This window comes from Lagenorhynchus albirostris, chromosome 11 (genome assembly GCF_949774975.1).
Source record: "Lagenorhynchus albirostris chromosome 11, mLagAlb1.1, whole genome shotgun sequence".
Lineage (NCBI taxonomy): Eukaryota > Metazoa > Chordata > Mammalia > Artiodactyla > Delphinidae > Lagenorhynchus > Lagenorhynchus albirostris.
Genome location: NC_083105.1, coordinates 98583782 through 98607841, shown reverse-complemented (window position 1 = coordinate 98607841; position 24060 = coordinate 98583782). Strand labels below are relative to the sequence as shown.

The window sequence follows — 24060 nt, the reverse complement described above, 5'->3', positions numbered from 1 at the left end:
CCCTCCTCCTAAGGCCTCTCCCTGAGCAGGACACATTAAATGGAAGAAAGACTAGAACATCTGCTCTCCTCTGTCCCCACACAATCAAGGAGGAGCCTCGCTCCCGGACCTGCTGCCCGAGAGAAGCGCTCTGGAGCCTAGAATCCAAGAAGTCGGGGAGCCTGGAGAAACACCCGTGAGAAAATCCACCCAGGCCAGCCTGCACCTGGCCTCTCTCCTGCCACGTTTGCTCACTGCTTGAAGTCCTCAACCCACTAGCTGTTTACGTTCCCAACCGAGTCCAGGGGCGTCTGCATTTTAGTTCAAGCCGTGGACAGACGGGGCTGCGCCGTTAGACCTGCAGGCGCATTGACAAGCTGGCTGGCTGAACTCGGCGGGGCAGGCCCCAGCACTCCCCACCCTGGGCCTATGAACTCCCAGCCGGGGGTCCCTTGCCCCCAGATCTGGAAGACCTCACGAGGAGTGTACAGAGCTGGAGGGACTGGGTAAGGAAAGGAGAGGGAAGGAAAAGGGATAAATAAAATGCGAGGGTTATCGGGGGAGAGAAGGAGAAAGTTCAAGGGGAGCGCGGAGGTCGAGGGGGCTGCACAGAGCCGCGAAGCCTGGAGATGAAAACCGCGGGGGGTGTGGGGAGGGTGGAGGAGACCGCCTCGGGGGAGCCGGGGGTCGGGCTCTAAGCAGAAGGCAAGCAGCGTTGGCTGGGTGCACCCACTACCCCTCCACCCTTAACAGGGAGAAAGAGAAGAAAAGGAGGGCAAGTGGGACCTCAGTCCTTGAGAATCACCTTCATAAAGTCTGTCTCCTTCCTCCACCACCACTCTTCCCGCCGAGAGCATCTTCACCCACGTGGAATCACGTCCACTCCCTCCTGCCCACGCCCGGGACTACGGGGATTAAAGGCCAACACTAAGGGAACAGGTAACACAGCAAAGGGAGGTCTGATCTCGGGGCCTGGGGAAGGCACGTCCCCAGCTCCTTCCCTCTGGGAAGCCCACTCTGCATCTCATCTACGCTCACGCTCACTGGTCCAGCCAGGCGGCTCACTGGAAATTATCGTCACCTTTCACAGACAGCACGGCGCTGCCTCTCAGCCCCATTGCACGTCCATCACCCACTGTCGCCCTGGAGGGGACACACACCTGGCTTATGTTCCTGGTTACCACGGAGAGCAAAGCACTGAAGGCAGCATCCCATAGCAACAAGGCAGAGGGGCCCTTCCAGGCCTTCACACACACACACACACACACACACACACACACACACTCACACACACACACACTCACACATACATGCAGGCACCAACCCACTAGGACAGCTCACAGCCATGTGGAACAGCAGGCCCCAGGCCGGGCCTCTGGGCCTTCCCGAGAGTCAGCTGGCCCTCATGCCAGGTCCCCTGCCACACAGCTGCCATCCACCCTCCAGGCCAGCAGCCCTTGAGATGCCACGCAGACTCTTCCACTCATCCGGGCTTCTTAAGTGTCTCTGATAGACACCATGTGTCCCAACAGGAAAACACACACTCATCAACTCTACAAAATGCTCCAGATGTGATCAAAGCCGGAAAGGCAAAAGACACCAGAGATGGGTTGCATGGAAGGGGGAGAGGTTAATGGAGAGAAGAGAGGAATCCAGAGGAATCCAGGGTACGGGGGTGCACCTAAGAGGGGGTGAGTCCAATGGACCGAGTCCAGGACTGGGGTCCAGACTCCTGGGCTCCAACCCCAAATTCAACTTGCTCCCTGGGGAAACATTGGGTCTTGCCCCAAGACCAGCTTCAGGCTTGAGATGGTATCCCGTACAGCCTAGAAAGTTAGCCCCAGAAGGGATGTTACAGATCACCTGGCCCAACCCCCTTGTTAGGCGAGGAAGGCAGCAGGTAATCTACCTGCCTGGAGCATCGCCACCTCTAATCTCACACGTCCTCCCACCTCCTAGCTCACTGCCGTCTCTATTAAATGTCAGCAAGTTACATATTAAAGATTCCTTACTTGGAAGTGGCCTCAGACATGATACCTCCGTCCCTCCGCCTTGTTACTTCTGCTAGAGGATTTTTTTTTTTAATAAAATAAGAGAATGGTTTTCAAGGATCCCCAGAGCTAAAATTCCTAAGTCCCCACGATCTACGGCAGCACCCTCTTTAAGGAACCAGATCTGTTTTATTCTAAAAGATCCTAGAAACCCTTTACACCCCATCTGGCCACCTGACCACATCCATCCACTACCCCCACCCTCTGCCTTGGGGCCCCATTTGAGAAGCAGCCCATGTGTCTCACCAGCATGGTTTCCTCCCCCAGAGTGCAGCAAAGTGGTTAAAATAATGGACTCTGGAATGGTCCTGCCTGAGATTTGCAGCAAGTGACTTATCTTCTCTGCACTGCTGTGTCCTCATCTTGAAAACAGGGGACAACGATTGTGCCAAGTTCACAGACTTGCCGCGAAGATTAGACCAGATCAGGTCCACACTGGGTGAGGTGACACGGGTACCCGGTGAGCATGGGATAAGCGCTGAGTCAGCCGTGGTCACCATCACACCCACGAAGACATCCCCGCTGGTGAATGGGGAGAGACAGTTCCCATGCACCGATTACCACCTAGTGAAACCTGCGGGTCAGCTGGGACGTGGAGGATAAGAAGACTGGACTCCCACTCCCCAGAATGCCCACCAGGTCCTCTCACAAGGACAGAGGGCGTCCGGGAGGAGAAGCTGTTCCTCTCCCCACACTCCCCACCCTCCCTCCATCCTGTTTGGCACAAAACGTACAATGTCTCGGGTCCTTTCTAGCGCCCACACAGAGGAGCCTCAGGTCCTTTGCAAGTAAAAGCAACCGGCCCACATCAGTGCCGTCCACACATCTACATCCACGTAAGCCAAACCCTTCAGGGACAGGCTCTCTTCCTTAGGATAAAGCCCCGAATCTTCAAACGGCCACGAATGAACGGAGCTCTGCGTCACCTTCTGCCACGTGGTACCAGGGAAAACACATCGTTTCTGGAGTCAGACAGGCCTGGGTTTGCATCTCAGATGGGCTGGCCTGTGGTTTCGGAAAGATCCTCCAGGGCCTGGTCCCTGCTTCGCCCCAGCCTGGCCCCCATTACTCCCCCCACTGCTGACCTAACACCAGGCACCCCAGGCCCCCTCTTTCTGTTGTGGGCAGCGTACCCTGTGGCAAAGAGAACTGACTCTGGAGCCAGACTTAGGAGTTCAAACCTCACCTCTTCCTTACTCACTAGCTGTGTGACGGCGGGTGACTTAACACCCTCTTTGTGTCTGAACTGCTCACCTGTAAACTGAGGGTGATAGTATGTCTCGAAGGGTCGTTGTGAGTGAGCAAGTGCACGAGGCTTAAACAGCGCCTGGCACACAGGAGGCACCACGGGCCGTGAGCTACTGTCATTATTTTGCTCATCTCGGCCTGGCTCTCACTCACGCACCAAACCTTCGTTTAAATGTCACTTCCCCAGCTGGCCTTCTCCAGTGAGGCTGGATTGCCCATGACACCCCACACTCTGCTAGTGTAACCCACGTCACACTCACAATTAACTATACGTTATTGGCATAAACGAGGAGTTTGGAATTAACGTATACACACTACTATATATAAAATAAACAACAAGGACCTACTGTACAGCACAGGGAACTACACTCAATACCCTGTAATAATCTATAAGGGAAAAGATTCTGAAAGAGAATATATATATTGATATATTCAGTTTTATATATCACTTTGCTATACACCTGAAACTAACACATCATTATAAATCAACTATAGTCCAATAAAAATTTTAAAACAATAAAAACAATAATAAAAAACTAGACATAATCTGTCTTTCCTGCTAGCTCATAAGCTCCACAAGACCAGACAAGGGTGGCCCACAGGTCCACATATTTCCAGAACGGTCCTGGTTTATACCTGTTGTCTCACTGGGGCAGGCTACATGGGCGTTCAGCAAATACCGACTCCTCTCCCCTTAAGAAAGAGTGTACTTTCCAGAAACATGGATTTGTGCTCAGCCATACGACTGCTTTGGCCAGTGGAGCCCTAGCGGATGGGATGTCAACGATGCCTTAAGAGGCACTGTGTGTGTCTGTTTCCCTGCTTTTCCTTGTGCTCTTGTGACTCACCATGAGAGGACCACGCCCAGGTAGCTTCTGATCTATGGAGAGCGTGCAGACCTGTGGAGACCTGAACACAGTCTGAAGCCTGGAGCCAAGCCCAGCCGACCCTCAGCCTGAAACAGACCTTTTCCACTCAACCTACAGACACTTGAGCAAGAAAAATAAACAACTATTGTTGTAAGCTGTAGATCTGGGGGTGGTTTGTTACGCAGTGTTATTTTGACAGTAGCTGACTAGTACACTCAGCATAGCTATTAATAATGCTCCCTTTCACTCTCAAGAGTGTCCTAGGTTAGATGGTAAATCATCTCATCACCCAAGGCGATTAGGTAAGTTATCTAATCAGTCCACATCTATCTTTTTCTTCACTTTAACTCTAGCACCTGAAACAATAAACACAAATAAAACAAACACAGCAAAGATGTCCAATAAATATACCGCATCAGAGGGAACTGAATTATCCATTCTCTTAAGTCTCTCTCCCAAAACACTGAGTCTTCTCCCAGCTGGACGGTGAGAGGTCTGAGTTTGGGGACTCTCCTCTTTCTTTCACGATGTCCCTGAGAGATGCTTCCAGCTGGCTGCCGGATCATCGGAGGGCTTAACCTCACCCCCAGGGCTAAACCTTCAGAGAAGCGTTAGGGTGTCCATGGTGGGGGGAGGGGGGCATTTGACAGGAAGGGGAAACAGGCCGGGGGGAAGCCTGGAGAAGGGGCGGCTGCCTGTCCGCCCGAAGGCTGAGGATTGGGCTGCGTGTCAGCCTAAGGAAATACTGCCGTGTTGTCAGAACTGATAACTGCTGGAAAGTAAGCCATTGCCCTTACCCTCCTGCAGACTACAATTCCAAATAAAAAGTTCAAGGTCCCAGTCCTCCAATCTCATCTCTGTCTCTCCTGTGTTCAGTTAACACGGATCTTATGAAAGAAACCGACAGGGCTGAGGCACCAGCCCTGAGTCCTGAGCCCTCAAGGAGTGCTTCCTGAGGCCCTGGAATGGGCTGGGCGATGCAGGCTGAGGGTCACAACCTCTCCACATCAGAGTCAGCCACTCTGCCAGGGCAGACAGCCATCCCTGGCAGTTACCCAACTACCCACACACCTTTGACTACCTTGAGAAAATCCCAAGAAGGTACTGGAGGACAGCGGTCTCCCAGGCAGCGATCTTGAAGCTTTTTGTTTTGTCTTTTTCTTGCTTATGTCTGTGACTTCCAAACCCACAAAATGCTGTGGTTTTCCGTTCCTGAAACAGAGGCATACGTCTGTGCAAAGTGCCTGGGCATGCCCAGCTAATTAAATGGAGAGATCTTGCGGTCGCTGTTGTAACGTGTGTTGCAACGATGTTATTCAATGTGTCAAGACGTTTTCTGTTTATGTTGGTCACATACCCATGTGGCATGGGTGGAGAACATCACTCAGCAGAATATCATTAGCAGGAATGGGGAGCTCAGGGGTTCCAGAGACAGGAGGTGAAACAGTGGCTCAGGGGGATCAAAGAGTCGGGCCGCGTCCATGGTGACTTCTCCCCCGACCGGTCCCCTCCTTCCTTCTAGGGCGAGATCAGCCCTTCGGATGCACCTGAGGTCCTGCTTCCCACAGTCAGAGGGCGGCTGCCGTCACAGCCTAGAGGGCTTGTGGAGGAGACGCAAAGGTTCCTCTCTCTCTCTTTCAGCAAGAGGATGTGCACCAGATCCAAAGGGCTGAATGACTTGCCCGAAGTTTCCCAAGAGTGGGTGAGTGAGACGGGCCATTCCCACCTCACATCTAGGAGTGCACAAGTCCTGAACGCCCGAAAGCTCTGTCTTGCCACCTAAATCCCAGAGAAACCACTTGACAGCACCTCCTTTTGCTCCCCATCATCATGGCCCCTTGGTCTAGGCTTTCCTCCCCCTGCACCGTCTCAGATACCTCCTCCAACCACTTCCCGTAGCCCCAGGGCTCTCCTCTCAGCTGTCTGCAGCCTCAACCTGTTCTTGAGCCTCCACTTCCGTCAGCATGTCCTGACCAAGAATACTTCAACCTGACTCCTGTAAATCTCCCAACCACACTCCCTTCTTCCTTCAAATCTCTACTTTCTGCTCAAAACTCGCCTGTCCTGTAAGTCTCATCTTTCTCTCATCAACCACGCTAAAGCTAGTCACAAACCCCTTCAGAACCTTTGGCCCATCCCCTTGCCCACCACCTTGCCCCCAGCCCGTCTACGCACAGCTCTGTGCCCAGGTTCCCCGTTGGGTACCACTTTACCTCTGCAGCTTCCATCAGATCTACTGTGAGCACCTGGGGTCCCACTGTTACACTTCAAGCTTCCTGCTTTCCCCCTTCTTTTCGCTTTGACACCACACCCACGACAGAGCTTGGCATCCAGTAGACCCTTGATGTAGGGATCGACTCTTGTGTCAACAGACTCTGAGCTCTGGCCTGGATTTCTTGTGACCTCCCAAAACAAGCAAGAGGGACAGAATGCAGCTCTTCTTGGCAAAGCCACCTGCCTCATCACACTGACTCTGGTCCCATCTTGGAAACACCATTTCACTCTCACTGGGAAACGCCAGGAAAACATTTCCATGACAAAGGCAGAGCCTCCACAAAAGCCCACACCTGCCAGGAGGCAGCCTCCAGGATAGGCTGTGGAAGAGGCTTACCTGGCGCACAGTGCTACCTGCTCAGGGGTCAGGTTACTAAAGCTGCGACGGAGACGGAGCAGCGAACTGAAGTCGGGAAGGAGCCTACTCGGTTGACAAAAGCAAGAAGTGACAGCTGACAACCTGATGACATGGAAGAAGTCGGGGAAAAGAAAGACTCTGAGAAGCAGAAATGAGAAACCGAAAACATGGCATTCGGGGGCCCCCTAACAAACAGCTCTTGCGAGTGACACATCACTCCTGCTGAGACAGGGGTGTTCACGAGGATGGCCCATCGCAGAGCAGGGGGTGACCTGGTCAGTGAGCCCACTCCCCCCTCCGCAGACCACGCCAGCTGTCCCTCAGAGTGCTGATCAAAGGGATTAACGCTAGGCATCTGAAAACCCAGCTCGCCCAACGGCTGGCTGGACGACGCTCTGGGTCACCTTCAGCCATGTGGTACGAGGGCAAACACACGGTTTCTGGAGTCAGACAGGCCTGGGTTTAAATCCCAGATGGGCTGGCTTGTGGCTTCGGGAAGCTCCTATCTCCCTGAGCTCAGTACCCCACCCCCTCCCCCCCGTAACACGGAGGTAAGAACGTCCACTTGGCAGGGTCGCTGGAGGCACAGAGCACACACACGCAACGTGAATACAGCACATTGGTTTACAATTTTTAAAAAAACACAGTCTTGAAGTGAGAGAGTGGCGTGGACATACATACACTACCAAATGTAAAATAGACAGCTAGTGGGAAGCAGCCGCATAGCACAGGGAGATCAGCTCCGTGCTTTGTGACCGCCTGGAGGGGTGGGACAGGGAGAGTGGGAGGGAGACGCAAGAGAGAGGGGATATGGGGATATATGTATAGCTGATGCACTTTGTTATACAGCAGAAACTAACACACCATTGTAAAGCAATTATACTCCAACAAAGATGTTAAAAAAATAGTCTTATGATTATACAATATTTGTCAAGACAAACTAAAGAACTATATAAAATTCTGCTAGTTTAGGGAATAGTATAACTTCTCCCAGGGAGCAGATAAATAACAACTCTACCTAACCAGACCTGTGTCCATCACCACGCTCTTTGCACAACTATATCGTAATCCTCGCAATAATACTGTGGGGAAGGTAGGACAGGTGTTATGATGCCCATTTCATAGCTGAGGAAATGGAGGCTTGAGAGAGAACGGCTTGCCCCAGTATTGTATCACTTGGAATCAAGGCTGGAGCCAAAACCGAGTTCTTCTCATCCTTAACCCACTGCTCTCAGTCTAGAGGAATGTCCCTAGGCAGGTGCCTCGGGGTTTGATAAACACGTGGACAGTCACTCTATCCATCTTCTAAATTAACAAGTGCAGCCTCACTCCGTCTCCACTTCTTCCTAGAGTAGGAGCTCTTATTTGTTTTAAGTCTGTCTTCATACGGCTGCCTCTTTACATCTTTGATCACATTTCTTTTCCCTCCCTGAAACAGTTCTAGCCTGGCTGGTTTTTCTCTAGGCAGGATACCCTGACTTGGACATATGAGGTTTTGCCGCGATTTGGGAAATCCCTAAGTGACGTGATCCTAAAATGTTTCCTGAGATTTTCAGGGGTCTGTGGGTGCTGCCATGCGTCAACGGATGTTTCCAGAAAGAGTCAGAGTCACCCCCCAAAATCTCTGCCCGAGGCACAGCTGACAGCCCTGAGCCCCCTCATCACAGATGACTGGTCTGGGGGTCAGCTCCCTCCCACCCCCATGATCTTCTCTATACCCTGGTTTTCTATAGCCTCACAGTTACTCTTTGAAAATTTTCTCCATCGGTCTGTCCCTCCATTTCCCAGAAAAGCCACGTGGTCATCTACACGCTTGGGAATTTGACTTTGAGCTTGAGCTCCTGGAGAACGGGGTCATGCTTAAGTCATCTCTAACCCCCAGCACCAGTGTCTCACATGTGGTCAGTGCAAACAGGTGTCAGCTTAACTATACCAGGTGCGGTGTGCGTGCAGGAGGGCCCTGCTCTGACTTTCCCAGGCCAGTGGGTCCCAAAGAGGACAATCACGAGGATGAGGCTGTCAGAAGAGCCCGCATTACAGGAGGACACACAGCGAGGCCAGGCGTGTTATGCGTGTTATGCATGCAGAACTGTTAGGGACGCGAGAGCTATTTTCAACTAATTAAAGGCTGGCCTACACAATAGGATGCTCTTGTTCAGAACAGGACTGAAACAGAGGGAAATCAGCAGAGCTCTTGCTCTGGCTCCATGACCATTTCTAGTGGCTAAAAATGTCCAGCAGACAAACAAGCTGCCCCCGAGGCCAGGCGTCTCTCCCATTACAAGATAAATCATGCAGAGGCTGGGCATCTGCTCGATCAACATGCGGGGAGAGGAATCTTCAATTCCCCATTCCACGGCGGGGCACTGAGGTCAGCCAGCCTCTAAGCTCCTCCCACCTCTGTGATGCCGTGGTTTGGTCCCAGGGGTTCTGGATAACTGAGAGTTTACTGCACACAAGGTCCAAGGGGATAGGAAATTACAGCTTTGTCACATATTTTCAGGCTAACATCAGCTTCTCTTCCCCTTGGGAAATAGGACTTGACATAAGGGAGTCAAGGAGGCAGTGAGCTGGGAAACCAGACCCTCACCCCGTCCCAGCTCTGGCCGTGCAACCCTGGGCGGCCATGGGGATGCGCGTGCAGCCCCCTGGTGCCACGGGAGCCACCAGGTACCATACGGCTGATACTCCAGGAAGGAAGATTCAGTTTGATCTGAACCAAGAGCCACCAGCCATGGAAGGCAGGGAGGCCACCCAGGGGACCAGGACGGCCTTTGGGTGCAGCCTCAGACTAGAGCTGGGGGCACCGTATTCAACTCCTGGTCCACTGGCAGCCCCAGGCCGACTCCTCTCCTCTAGAGGGTGCAGACCAGGCGGGGAGTGGCACTCTGCAGGGAGGGGGCAGAGAAAGGAGAGTGGGACACCTCACGTTTTATAAACAGCTTGACTTATTTCCCACTCTGTAAAACGGGCCAGAATGTAACTGCACGGAACATCGTCATCCCTGTTTCTGCCTCGCCTCAACCAGCTACTGCCTATTTTTCTCTGTCTACTATGTTCCTACGCCCTCAGAGGTAAAGGAAAAATCTTCTTCAGGCCCATGAGACATGACTTCTTTCCAGCCTGCATAACATTTCCCTGCTAAATCCAATACTTCAAAGGATGAGACCTGCAGATACCAAGGTGCTAGCCCCACACGTCACCACTCCTTGGCTTCCTCTCTTGGGTCCAGCCTCTCATCTCCTTCCAAGCCTGGATGCTCTGCTAACTTACAGGTCAGAGCCAGGGACACGGGCCAGGTTGGCACAGAGTCCATGCAGGTGGGGCGAGATCTGCAAGTCAAGTTCTTGACTTGACCTTGACCTCTTCCAACTGACAGTCAGGAGGGACCTGGCTTTGGGGCACTGTGATTTCTGGCCATCGACACCGGGCTCAACAAGTCCATATTCGGGGCAGCCCAGGCTGGTGACAAAGACACATTCAGGACCTTTAACCTCAACCTTTCAGAAAGCAATGTTTCCAATTCCAGCACCACCTCTTCTAGGAAGTCTTCCCTTATTCTGCTAGTAGCAACCACTCTCCATCTGTTGTCCCAACCTGTCATGTTAGTACTTATATATGACAGTCCTGAAAAGCCCTCAATTCATCCTGCCTCCCACGGGTCTGTCTCCCTACGTAACTGCTAGATCCGTAAGGACGCAAACTCCGCCCTACATCTCGCTGTGCCTCCAGAGATTTGCTCACTGTGAGCATCAGTAAATGTTTACTGCATTGAGCTGAACTGCCTTTATAAATCCCAGGGAAGGATCAAGGAGGAGGCAGCAGGGCTCAGGAAATAATTCATCACAGGTTGATCAACATTTTTTCCTCTCCATTCCCTCCCCCAAACCAGCTGCAGCCAGTCCTTCCTGAGCCTGGCCTGCTGAGAAGCCTCCTAAGAAAGAACGTGGCTTCCTCCGTCTCCCTCCTGGAGGGATGTGGATGCGTCGTGTTTCAGGAGGTCAGAAGTGGGGCTCAGAGACACAGAGGTATGGATCAAATCACGCAACCTTCTAGTGGCCTTTCTGGGGAATTCTGGCAAGAGCAAGCACCTCTGCCTTTTATCAGGAGGAGGAAAAGCCAATTCCTGCGATGCCGAGGTCCTGGATGGGCTCTGCACTGGTGGGGCTGGAGGCAGCTGGAAGTCTAGGATGGTAGAGACGTGTAGCCAGGTGGAGGCACAGTGCCACTCTTGCTGTCCACAGATGATGCCCAAAGGCTCTTGAAATGGCATAGATGCCACTGTTAGGTCATTGAGGAAGCAGGACATTTCTGAGAGGACTCCAGACCTGCCACAGGGATGGGTTTCACGCCCAGGGCCTGACCTTAGGAAGCCTCCCTTGGGAAATGGCATCCCTGAAAGAGGAGGGAACGAGGAAGAGCCGTTTACCCCTCTCTAAACTGTAATCCCGACTTGACACGGTGGATGCTGCCTGCGTACGATGCCCTTGGCCCCGTCCCCAAAGTCCACAGCTGCACACCCCCCGAGCCCGGCGGACTTCTGGGCACGTCTCCTCCACATGCGGTCACAGTCAGGCAGCGCAGATGCTTCAAAATACAATTGTGCATCTCAGCTCAGCCAAGCGCGGTGAGCAGCTAAACCTAACTCAGATGTCCAGAGCCTGCTGTTTTATCTCATCCATATCAAAACCTCCCAGCTAAGAAAATATGCCCGTGAGCAGATGTTCATTTTAGTGAAAAGACAGGGCAGGGCGCTGACTAATACGGGATCACCCCGTATTAGTCAAGCCTAAAGGCCCAGCCTCCCGGGTTCCCCAGAAAATAAAGGCCATTTCCCCCCTGGGATGTCAGGGAGTCATCCCAGGGCCGTGCAGGCAGAAATGTCAGGGAGTTAACCCAGGGCCGTGCAGGCAGAAATCTACTCCTCCGCCTGCAGGGACACCCAGGTGGCCCCAAGGGACTAGCAGGGCCGTTTCTCTCCAGCTACAGCATCACCTCCCCCACTGGCTCCAACACACACCTTGCTTCTTCCAGGGCACAAGTGCTTCGGGCTCGGAGTTCCCAGGAGATTCTTCTGTGAGAGGGGTCGCTACTGGATCCCTCCCTGGGGAGCTTCCCAGGCAACTCACATACACACACACACACACACACACACACACACACACACACACACTCCACTCAGGCCTGCAGGCCCCGAGGTTTCTAGAGCAAGGGTATGACTCAGGGTGGAGAGCTCTGCTGGCCCGGGAGCGCCATCAGCAATCTCACAGTGCAGCCTGCTGGGCCTGGATGCCCATGCAGCTGGGGGGGCAGGGGCGTGGGGTGCAGGGAAGGGGCATCTTTTTTTTTTTTTTTTTCTTTGCGGTACGCGGGCCTCTCACTGTTGTGGCCTCTCCCGTTGCGGAGCACAGGCTCCGGACACGCAGGCTCAGCGGCCATGGCTCACGGGTCCAGCCGCTCTGCGGCATGTGGGATCTTCCCAGACCGGGGCACGAACCCGCGTCCCCGGCATCGGCAGGCGGACTCTCAACCACTGCGCCACCAGGGAAGCCCCGGGAAGGGGCATCTTGCTCCCCCTCTGTCCACTTTACACACCTGGGAAAGGAGCCTAAATCTCAAGTTTAGGCTTGAAGGGTTGCGGAAGGGGAAGGGTAGCTTTACGTGCCAACGGATCTCCCACCCTGCTGGGCTCTCAGCTGCTCCGTGCTTTCGAATGTTCCAAACCGTGGGCACCGGGAGAGAAGCAGCGCTCGGTGCTGCCAATGAGGAGCTGGGGGCCCAAGGCGACGGGCGGGAAACAGCTCGGCTGGGCCTTTGCAGGGCTTACCTTCAACTTGGACCCCCCTGCCTCTGCGGATGCTTCAGCACTGACCACATGGGTGCAGTTCCTACGTGAGCACCAAGAGGGCGCAGTTCACAGGCATGAGTCGCGATGGAACCACAGGGTCAGGGTGGCCTCAGGCTGGGCCCTGTGGGCCGCTAGGTCCCGACAGGTGAAGGCAGGAAGGATGGAGAAGAAGTGGCAGCAGAGGGAAGTGGCGCTGAAGACACACCCACAGGAGTTGGGGTCAGACCGGGGACTGGCAGATGGCGGAGAAGAAGGAGGTGACGTGGACACACGAGCTTAGGGGGAGCCGGCTGAGTGCGGGGAGACCCACACCCGCCACCCCAGTTTCCTCTCCAGCTGCCTGCTCTTGGCTTCCCTGCCTCTGCTACCCACCTATGCCCCCAAGGCCTCTGTCCCTTCCCTCTCTCCCCACTACAGTCCCCTCGTCTCTCTGCAGCAGAGTAAGTTCCTCACCCGCTCTGGGTAGGCCACAGTCCCCCACTACAGCCCCCATACTACCTGTGTCCCATCCCCTCCCCTCTAGCCAGTGTCTGAAAGATGTCCGAGGCTCCAGGCGCGTCCGAGCCCCACATCCAGGCCACTGGCACTGTGCAGCAGGTGAGGAAGCGGCAGTGGACAGCCCCCAGCCCCACAGCACACTGCACCCGTCTGGACAGCTTTGGGCTCTGCGTCCTCGGGAACCGCCAGACCCCAGAGCCAGGATCTGCTCCAAAGGCACCTCTTCCCCCGCAGGTGAGGCTGCTCCGGTGGCTGAAACGGAGGGCACACTGGAGCCGTTGCCCGCTTAGCTGGCGGCCGGTCACCCGAAGTCTCCGGAGGAAAACGTGGGGCTCTCCGGGAGGGAGAATTTTTATTTTCTGGCATCGTATTTTTTCAAAAGGAGTGAATAGTTGGAGAAAACAGGCGACAGCGTGGGTGGCCACCAGAGAGGCAGAGAGGATGATCAAAGCCCACGAGGCACGGAGGAAGCAGCCCTGGTGTGGCCCAGAGAACAGTCTAGGTGGCCGCACCTCACAAAAGGCCGCCAGGGGACGGGAGGTGCAGGGTGAGGGGGCCTCGGTCACCGGCATTTGTGGCCCTGCTCCCCGACCCCAGCCCCTCGGCTAACGGTCTTCAGCTGGAACAAACACCTGCTGTCCAACTGAGCTCCCAGTTCCCTGGGAGGGCCATCCCATCTCTGCGTGGGAGGTGAGCCTGCCCAAACTGTGACTCCCAGCCTGCTGTCTTCTTCCAAGAAGAAGCTGGAATCCCTCCCTCTGGACTCGATCCTTCTGGCGGCCACCCCTCTCGCGGTCCCAGCCCAGGGCGAGCAGCCTGGAACACTCTCTGAGTTTGCAGGCTGATGAATTAGCTCATTAAAGTGAGCCACAGGTGACTGAGTGGCAGCGAGTCCACTGTGTCAGGCACAGGGCCGAGGGTCCCCACAGTTTCCAAATAAGCGTGCTCTCAATTTCCCCCGCAGAGCCCTAGCTCAGGCTCCCAGTCTCGGAAAACCAGGATGCCGAAGACCAAAGCGGGGACGCGACTTGACCAGAGCAACAATCGCCCCTAGTGGCCAAGCCTGGGCAAGACCCCAGTCTCCAGACCCCACTCAGCCCGGTGGTCCCCCACTGCACAGGGGTCCTCCCAACATGCCAGCTGGGAAAGAGGTGGGGCTTCAACAGCCCGTGGAGTTCCTAGAGCCCTCAACCCACTTGAGGCTACTCAGACCTACTGCCTTCTAGAAAGTTCTTTCAAAAAGCTTTTCACCCATGTTCTGTAGAAACTGGGGAAATTCCCAAGGCAATAGGGCATCATTTTAGGAGCAGCACTGAAGGGAGAGGTTTAGGACCCAGTTCTCTTCTCCCTTCCAAATTTTTGGAGAAGCCATAAAAAGCCTGCATTTCCACGCAGAGCAGCTGGCTTAGCCCTTATACAATGTGCCGGGTCTTCCCTTCTCTTGGTCAATACTGTGGCTACTTGGGAATGACCCAAGGATCTGCTTCACCCACGTTCTTCTCTAGGCAAATTTGAGGGACGATAATAAAAGAACTCTACTCACTCCTCTCCCCACAAGAGCAGGCAGGGAGAGACCACAGTGCTGAAGACCCCAAGAGGCAAGTCATGGAACATCCGTCCACATTACCTGCTGCCCCACAGCTGCCACTGCCCTCCCCCACCCAGGAGCTGGCTCCCCACCTGTAGGACACAGAGCAGGGGCGTCACAGCCTAGAGCAGCCAAGCCCTCTGCTCGGCCAACACACTTCCGGGAGCCAAGACAGTCGGCAGAGACCTTCTGGGTCCTCCCAAGAGTCCCCTCCCACATCTTACCTGATGAGGTCAATAGGCTGAAACTTATAAAACACCCCATAGCGTGCCCATTCTTGATACAGCAGCTAAACAAAAAAAAAACGGGGAACCAGATTAGAGGTACAGCAGACAACTATTCACCTTTCGTTATTCAGCTTTAGCAAGTCAACATTTGACACACACCCCTCCCCACCAAAGCCATCCTGGCAAGTCAAAATCGAATCCCCAAAGCCCAGCTTCCAGGAGAATTCCCATGAGGTATCCACAGGGAGACTCCAAAGGCAGGAGGCTGCAGAAGCTGACTTGTCCTCCCCCAATAGTAAAGGTGATCTTCCTCACACTCTGGGTGTGCTGCACCTACCACGCAAAACCCCTCGCTCTTCACTCCCTCGCCTTGTTGAGTCCAGCCAGATGCGCCCTGGCGTTCATTTATTCACTCGTTTGATAAGTACTGACTGAATATCCACCTTGTGCCAGGCCCTGTCCAGACACTGGATAAAGCAGTAAACCAGACCAAGTCACTGCCATCGTGGGGCTTATTACCCCTTGTGTGCAGAGACAAATATTAACTTATAAATGTCACGGAGAAAAACAGATCAAGGTAGGGAGGAGAATATGAAGAGCGGGGTAGGCTGCTATTTTAGACAGGATGACAAGGGAACACCATTTACAATAGCCAAGACACGGAGACAACCTAAATGTCCATCGATGGAGCAATGGATAAAGAAGACGTGGTGCATATATACAATGGAGCATTACTCAGCCATAAAAAGGACAAAATAATGCCATTTTGCAGGGACATGGATGGACCTAGAGATCGTCACACTGAGTGAAGTAGGTCAGACAGAGAAAGACAAATATCATATGATATCACTCATATGTGGAATCTAAAAAAATGGTACAAATGAACTCATTGACAAAACAGAAATAGAGTCACCGATGTAGAAAGCAAACTTACGGTTACCAAGGGGGAAAGTGGGGAGGGATAAACTGGGAGGTTGGGATTGACATACACACACTACTACATATAAAATAGATGACTAATAAAGACCTACGGTATAGCACAGGGAACTCTACTCAATACTCCGTAATGACCTATACGGGAAAAGAAGCTAAAAAAGAGTGGATATGTGTATATGTATAACAGATTCACTTTGCTGTACACCTGAAACTAACACAACATTGTAAATCAACTATACTCCAATAAAATTTTTTTAAAGATAAAAAATAAAATAATTTAAAAAATAAAGTAATTATTGATAGGTATTAAAAAAAAAAAAGAAAAGGATGGCAAGGGAGGGCCTCTCTGAGGAGGTGACATTTGGGCTGAGACCTGAAGGAAGTAGGTGGTTATGTTGCAGCTAGAAGAACACTCCTTCTGTGCCAAGGCCTAGAGGAAAGGGCACGTCCTAGGATGAAGAGGGAAGCCGGAAGGCTGGCGCTGAGCAAGGGGAGAATCTTGGGACATAACCCCAGTTAGAAAGGACTGGTGGGGGGGGGCGGGGGGGGGCTTCCCTGGTGGCGCAGTGGTTGGGAGTCAGCCTGCCGATGCAGGGGACGCGGGCTCGTGCCCCAGTCCGGGAAGATCCCACATGCCACGGAGCGGCTGGGCCCGTGAGCCATGGCCGCTGAGCCTGCGCGTCTGGAGCCTGTGCTCCGCAACAGGAGAGGCCACAACAGTGAGAGGCCCGCATACTGCAAAATAAAAGAAAAAGTCTGGAGTTCAAAGGAGAGTCCAGAGTCAGAGAAGACATGATTTGTAAAGTCATCAAGTTACGGATGCAACTGTCAAAGAGAGAGAGGTAGAGAAGAGGCGTGACGCCGGGGCCCTGGGTGCTCCACCGTTCAGAGGTCAAGGGGATGATGAAGAGCAGCAGAAGCGCCAGAGGAACAATGGGACACGGCACCGGACTAGAAGTGGGTGGTGTCCTGGAGGCCAAGGGACCATGGGATTCCAAGGGAAGAAGGTGAGCATCTGGGTCAAATATGGCTGACGGGTCAGGCTGGAGGAGAACCAAGAGATGACCTTGGACCCAGTGACCCATGGTTGACCTTGACAAGAGTGGTTCCAGACGGGCCAGATGGACACAGCAGAGGAGATCGCCAGGCAACCCCTGGAAGAGCTGGAGCTCCAGGGCGTCAAACCTGGAAGGTGATGCGACGATGCCTACCCACCGCCCATGTGGCTCTGCCGGGCCAGCTCGCACAGCTCTGCAGGGGAGGGAGGGTGCTGTAGACCCTTCCCTGTCTCTGCAAATGTTTAATCACACAGTTCGAGACCAGGTGGATCGGGCTAAGCCCCGGGTTACAGGGTCCTGGGACAGACCGGCAGTCAACAGGGATGAGCCTGTGTGCGTCAAGTGCAAGAGGACAACCAGGGTAACCTGCAATAATCCCTTTAAACCTGCAGAGTCTAGAACTTTCTAATGAGCTCCTAGCAAATACACTCTCTCCCTCAGAGTTATGCCATGCCCTCTTCACCTACCGGCCAAGCCTGCGAACAGAGCCAGGAGGCTCTGCAGCTCCTGCTCACAGAGCCTTATTTCGGAGGCCTCGGATGTAATTCCAAGCATGTGGGTCTGACCCCAAACCTTCAGGGCAGGAAGCAACAAGGGGACCACACCATCTGATGGATCAGAGCATACAGGAGGCCAGGTTGGCTTCCTAGGGTCACATCGGTCAGCTGGCTTAAGTATTTCATGGGACTATAAAGCACCCAACTGTTAAAACCATCTGCAACGCCAGAGAACGGCAAGATGCCCGAGACTCGGGGCCCCCCCTGAGGCCACAAGCTCCTCAGAGAGCAGCCGGACCTGGGACAGACAGAAAGACGCCAGCTGTAGCCGGCTCAGAGGCATTGATGGGACAGGGTGGACCAGGATAGGAGAGGATGGAATTCTACCTCTGGATCCTGCAATGACCTGTTGGGTTTTTTGGCAGGTCACTTCCCCACTAGTAAAATGGGAGTTGTGCAGGATGGGAAAACTAGTCCTCAAGTGAAACCAAGAAGAAAAGTACCTTTCCCGTCAGAAAGACAAGACTGACTTTTTAACTGCCCACTAGAGGAGATAATCATCTGCAAAAGCTGGAAAATTCAGGACGAAGGGTTTAGAAACTGCTAAAGTTTCTAAAGTTTAAGATGAGTATCTTCCAGGTTGTGCTTCGGGTTCCCTGTAAGTGGGCAGGGAAGCCACGGGGAGCTGCTGGGACTCAGTCAGCCCCTGGAAGATGGTGACAGTCCCTCCCCTGGGATGCCTGAGCAAAGCAGGTAAGTCTGGCGGATGTGGAATGAGGTGGGTGCTGGCAGTGGGAGGGGCCCATCCACACCCTCGCAGCCCAGCTCTCTAGAAAGGCAAGAAACCCCTGCTCTCCAGAGGGAGGGAGCCTCTCGTGAATTACCCTCTGGGAGGGGGCTGAGTCATCGAGACTGCAGGCCGCACTAGGCGAGCTGCGGGGAAGGAGATCGCTCTCCGCCTATGAGGCACATCCCCAGAACAGCCACAAATCGCAGGGAAGAAGGAGGCGAACCCCAGGTACGGGCAGGATGGGCGGATCACCCCTAAAGGCCCCCAGGGGGCGATCTCCCATCAGTTCTCAACCCTTCTCCACCTCCTCCAGCACCAACTTCAAGGGTTCTCCCTTGCACCCAACCAAAACCCTTCCCGCAGCCTCTGGAAGAACACTAGACTCTTACAATGTAACACATACGAATAAATGTGCTGCACTTATACAGAGATTTCAGCTGGTTCTTTCAAGATACCTTTTAGGTCCCACCCATATGCCTCTGAAGTGCTAGGAAGGAAGCCAGCACGGCAGTGAGAGGTCCCCTTGCCATACATGAAAGACCGTGTCCACCTGGTGGTGGCACTGGCTGGAATTTGGACACCAGGGTTTTAGTCCTGACGGGACAATCTTTTCATGGACATCGGAACTGGTCTCCTTGCCGTGCTGGGTATCCGCTTCCCAAGCCAAATGGACAGAAAAAAGCTTTCACTCTCACTCCTGGTTTCTCTTATTTCCCATCACAGCAAACGTTATTTCCCTAACCATGACCCCGGCAGAGGAAAACAAGGAGGCCAGGACTGGCTGGCAAACCCAAGGAAAAGCCACAAGGAATGGGTTGCTTGTCTTCCAAAGACACTTGTCCACCTTCACCGAGCCACCACCAAGATGCAGCTCTGTCCTGGCTGGTCTCTCTCTGCCTGCCAGATTCTACCCATCCCACCCTTTGGGGTGTGCACTGGGAGGAGGCAGCACTGCCTAAGCGAAACAATTTCTGGGAGGGAAACGTTTTGTTAAAAGGTTTTACTGTTAACGATAATATAGTATCATTCCAGGCAAAGGTACATATATTTTGGATGGTCTACAATTTGCTTCTCTCTGCCTCTGTGCAGGTAACCGGGGGCTGGCTGAGTTTTCCCAGGAGTACTGTGTGCTCCTGATCTCTGGAATGTTCCTGTAAAGTGTTCTACCTTGACGGGCTGAGGGTTACCACCCACCCAGCAGGGGGTCACTTAGGTGGGCAGTAGGTGGTGATCGCTCTTTAAAGGGGAGTAATGTGACAAGAAAAAGTAGGCGGACAGAAAATGGCTGGGGCCAGGGAGGTGAGATGTGGGGAGAAAGGCTTCCTCCTTTTCCTTTAAATCTGATCCGGGACTTTTCAGGAAATTAAACACCACTGAGACTATTAGCATCAGATAGAAAACAGATGAGGTTAAAACATGGAAAAACTACAGCAGATTCCCTGGGCAGGCCGAGCAGGGGACATATGTAAGCAATCACAGCAGTATTTCTGGAAAAGGCCTTTATATGTTTTTAATACTTAACACTTCATAACAGGGACTAATAGGCTGGATAAAAAGAAGGTTGCTCAAAAGCAACTTGGGGGATGAATGATTTTCCAGACAGCAGAGTGTGGGGAGGGGGTACACGGGCTCCTATTCCTCATCCCGCCCACCCTCGCCCACCCTCGTCTGTTCACCAGAGTCGCTGAAGGCTGGGGGACCTGGGTGGGAAGATGGCAGGAGGGCGATGGCCAGACGGGCAGCCCCCACTAAAGAGGCTGGGTGATGCTCAGAGCATCGTGCCGTGGTGGGAAGGGTGGAACCCATGCTCCTAGAGTACCAGGAAACAGAAGAAACAGGATCTAGATGGAGGGCTGGGGACAAGAGCTGTCCAGGCAGGAGCTGTGACTGACATAGGGGGGATCCTCCAAAGGGACCCTTTTCCCTCCCTTAAATATAACCTATTTCTAGCCGCCCGGAATATGCAGGTTTCTCATCTATCATTTGGGAATGGCTGTACCCTACCTGTCTGCCTCGACACAGAGGATAAGAATAACCTAAGGGCGACCCTCCCCAAACAAGCCATAACGGCATGGATACTGGTATATTTTTAGCAGGAACACTAGATTTGAGGGTCAGAGGGGCACTAGCCCCTTCTCTGTTTATGGTAGCAGTGTCATCATGGGCAAGGTGCACAATCGTTCTGTGCCTCAGTTTCCCCATCTATCAATGAAGGGATCTGGATGCTCAGTGTTTCTCAGCCAAAGCTCTCTTGTCCTCAGGGGCAGGGACACTGCCTCTGTGTGTGACTGTGGGATGTATTTCAGGATGGTTGGCAGCACCGGTCCACCGGGCACTAAATGTCAACAGCACCCCCATACACAGTCACGTCAACGACCAGAAATGCCCTCACATTTCCAAACGCCTGGGGACAGCGAGCTGTGGAAGAACAGCTGGGAATAGATAAGCAGTAAACAGAACACGCAGGACACGTCTACGCAGCCCCCCACTGCCGCGTGGTCCTCGAGCGCAGCATCAGGCTGGCTTACCTTTCTGTCATTCACATCATCTCCTGGACTATCATATTCACCCTGTAGGAGGAGAAAGCCAATGGAATGATCAAAAACAGAGACAGGGTTTTCTTTTAAATTTTCTAACGTTATCCCTTTCTTTCATTCCCATTTAAGGAAGGTGAAGAGCATGACATGTAAGGAGACACCGGTCCGCTTCTTTGGTCGCCATCACCTGCTGTGTTTCCTGTGGGCAGCTTCTCACCCAGGGCGGCTCCCCTTATAGGCCTCAGAGACCCCCCTGCACCTCCTCACAGCAAATGCAACAGCAGAACCCGACCTGGAAATGGACTAGCACATCAGGAAAACACCCCTGCGCCCTGGCCATACCCGGCAGAACCTCAATTCGCGTATGCCCACAGCAAGGATGCTGGCGAGGAGAAAAGGTCACCTGGGAAATTCCTGCGGGCACTGAGGAGTCCCCACCCCAGGGGTCTCATTTGGTACCGCTGCAGGGTAGATGCTAAAGCGACCGATGGGGTGGACAGGGCAGCCTGGGGGCACCGAGTTCACGGGCCAGTTCAGTTCCTCGCGAACCATCTTGAAGAATATCACTGCATTTTGTTATAGGATGCTTATAACATTCCTCGCAGCCAAGAAAAGCTTTCATTACAGTCTCTCCATTTTCTTAACCAAACAACAGTATAAGGGATTTTGAGAGACATCCTTAAAATATGTCAAGATAGAAAAAAGATCTGACACTTAATACATCCTCGCATAGGATGAGGAATTTCATATCCACACAAAGCTATCACATATAAAATATCACTTTCAGTCATTTGAGGGCCTGACGGTCCAGCCTGCGTTATTATCCAGGTCTGGGACTTGCGCTCCCCGCTATCCACCCACCTTCCCCATCTCCCTTTAACCCTCCACACGCCGTTATCTGTCTTCTCACACTTTCCTCAAAATCAGGGCAGGGAGTGCAGGGAAGCCCAGACAACCAGTTCGTTCTTCCATCGGGGAAATAACGGAAACAGTTTGAGACAACTGGCAAAAATCAACTGGGGATTATTTTCATTCACAAGTGGTCCGGAGCCAGCCCAGGTGGTTCAGCGTCGTCATTCCCTCCTGCCTCCCCGCCCATATATCCACCACCATGTCGCCTGCAGTGTTCACCCTGCTGACTGATGGAGGCGGTACTCACGTCGTGCAGGGGGTAGGCAGCCTCGTAGATATTATTTGCTATCAGAGAATTAATACCTGCAGAAGAAGGAAGATGAAAACGGTAACTGTAGGGCAGGGGTTTCTCAACTTGAGCTTGGTCTTCTGATAAATACTAATTCCCCCAGCCCCACCTCTCAGCTGAGGACCCCTACCCCTCCAGATCCTCCCAGTCAAGAAGTTCCTTTCGGGCTTGACTTCTCAGCATAAGAACAGTATTTTTTCATTTCCCAAATGCAAAGTTATGATTAAATAGCAGATACGCTCTCTCAAACGTCACGTCCGTCCTGTCCTCGTACACTCAGATCCCTCTGGTCCCGGAACCCTCACCACCACTGCCTCCATGGCCACAGCCATGTGCTGAGAATATCTGTGTTCAGTGACCGGCATAGGAATGACCACAGGGATTACTGTAATTATAATCAATAAACACGTCCGTCAGAGCATCCCACCGCACTTCATCTGAACTCACTTCCGGCCCCTCCCTGTTCCTTCACAAGGCAGCGTGCATTATGGTCCACGACTGACCTGCCTGGACCATTAGATCCCTAGGGCAGTGTGACCTGGGGAACTCCGGGTGTCCCCATGACCCTTTCAGGGGGTTCATAAGGTCAGACTATTTTTATAGTAGTACTAAGACACTGTGTGCTTTTATACTCCTATTTTCTCACGAGTCTACAGCGGAGTTTTGTGACCTGTGATGACATCGTCCCCGGACAGCTAATGGAATGTGGGCTTGCGTATCCTTGTACTTTAAACTTTTCTCAATTTTAACTTCAAATATAACAAATATTGATCAATATAACACACCTAGATGAAAGCCCTGTAGGCGCTCTCGATAATTTTTAAAAGTGTAAAGACGTCCTGAGACCACAAAGTTGGAACACCGCGTGACAGGGGATCCATTTTTTTTTTTAATCCCGACAGTATTCCACAGCACTGGGCACACACACAGCAGACCCTACTAAACAGATGTTACGTGAAGGAGTGGCTCCATCCCTGTAACTCCAATATACTCACCACAGAGAAGCTCCTGTCCAGCACAGAGCCACTACTATTCCCTCATTTCATTCACCTTTGGATTCAGAGACTATAACATGCCCTGTATGTTCTGTCACTCCGGACAGTCTGCCCTGGGTTGCTGGCTCCCAGATGGAAGGGATCATATCTCATCAGCTCGAGGACCCTGCCTGCGGGGATGCACATTCAGTGGGGGGCAGGGGGGTGGCAGGGGGCGGGGTCTCTGATACACAATGATTTCCCTCGTCTCAAGCACGCTTTCTGCCCTGAACCATTCTTTCCGGAGACGCTGTAGACAGTAGTGTGTAGAGGAGAAATTCGATTTTGGAGGGAAACACCCATGACGTCCAAATGCTAAGTAATCTGCATTTGCAAATGAGCCTGGAGAGACGGGCCAGGTTGCGTGACAAAGCTAGACGACAGCGACTCATGAAAATTCATGGTTTTCCACCTCCCGCACCCAGACAGTGCCCCATCGCGTGCCCGGAGCCTCAGAGGTTCTCAAACAATCCTCCTCCCTCCATCAGCCTCCTCTTCCTCAAACCATGCCCCTATTCCCCTGGGATGCCAGAATGGCTGGCCAGGGGCCCACGTGGGAGCAGAGGCCCTCAGGAGGCTGCAGGGGCGCCTGGCAGAAGCAGCCACTCTTCCAGTGAGTTGAGAGCTGAGATTTCAGGGCTGCGGCGTCACCCAAGGTCCAGTCCTTTTCTGATTTTACGTCTCCTCCTCGGCATGCACAGAAAACATCAGAAATAACTGGGGGGAGGGGGCGGAGATGGCGGATGGAGGGTGGGTATAGGGAGTTAAGGGTTGGGGAGAGGGGCCCCGGGGCTGAAGGAGCTGCAGATTCGTCTTCCTCCGAGGACTACAATTTCACTCTGAGCATCATTAATCAGTTCAAGAGCCATAACCACAGCAACGTGTAGCCACCCTACAATCATCAAGGGGAGGGATCCCAAGCCAGGAGGGGGCAGGGGGTGGTTCAAAGCTGTCGACATGGATACAGGCTGAAGCACCACAGGCGGGCAGGGCTCCAGCTAGACCGCACCCCACGCCCTACCCAACCCCATCCCTGCACCCATACCCACCCCCTGGTTGCCAAGGCG

General features: G+C 53.2%; 1 protein-coding gene across 1 annotated transcript in view; it reads right to left on the bottom strand.

Moving 5' to 3' along the window:
• Window positions 1–24060, bottom strand: part of ANO2 (anoctamin 2) — a 334695-nt gene that overhangs the window by 202325 nt on the left and 108310 nt on the right. Inside the window, exons 8-10 of the mRNA XM_060167142.1 lie at window positions 21918–21973; window positions 20750–20791; window positions 14938–15002 (exon numbers count right to left, since the gene is read on the bottom strand). Coding sequence (XP_060023125.1) covers window positions 14938–15002; window positions 20750–20791; window positions 21918–21973 — 163 coding nt within the window. The remainder of the gene's footprint in view (window positions 1–14937; window positions 15003–20749; window positions 20792–21917; window positions 21974–24060) is intronic.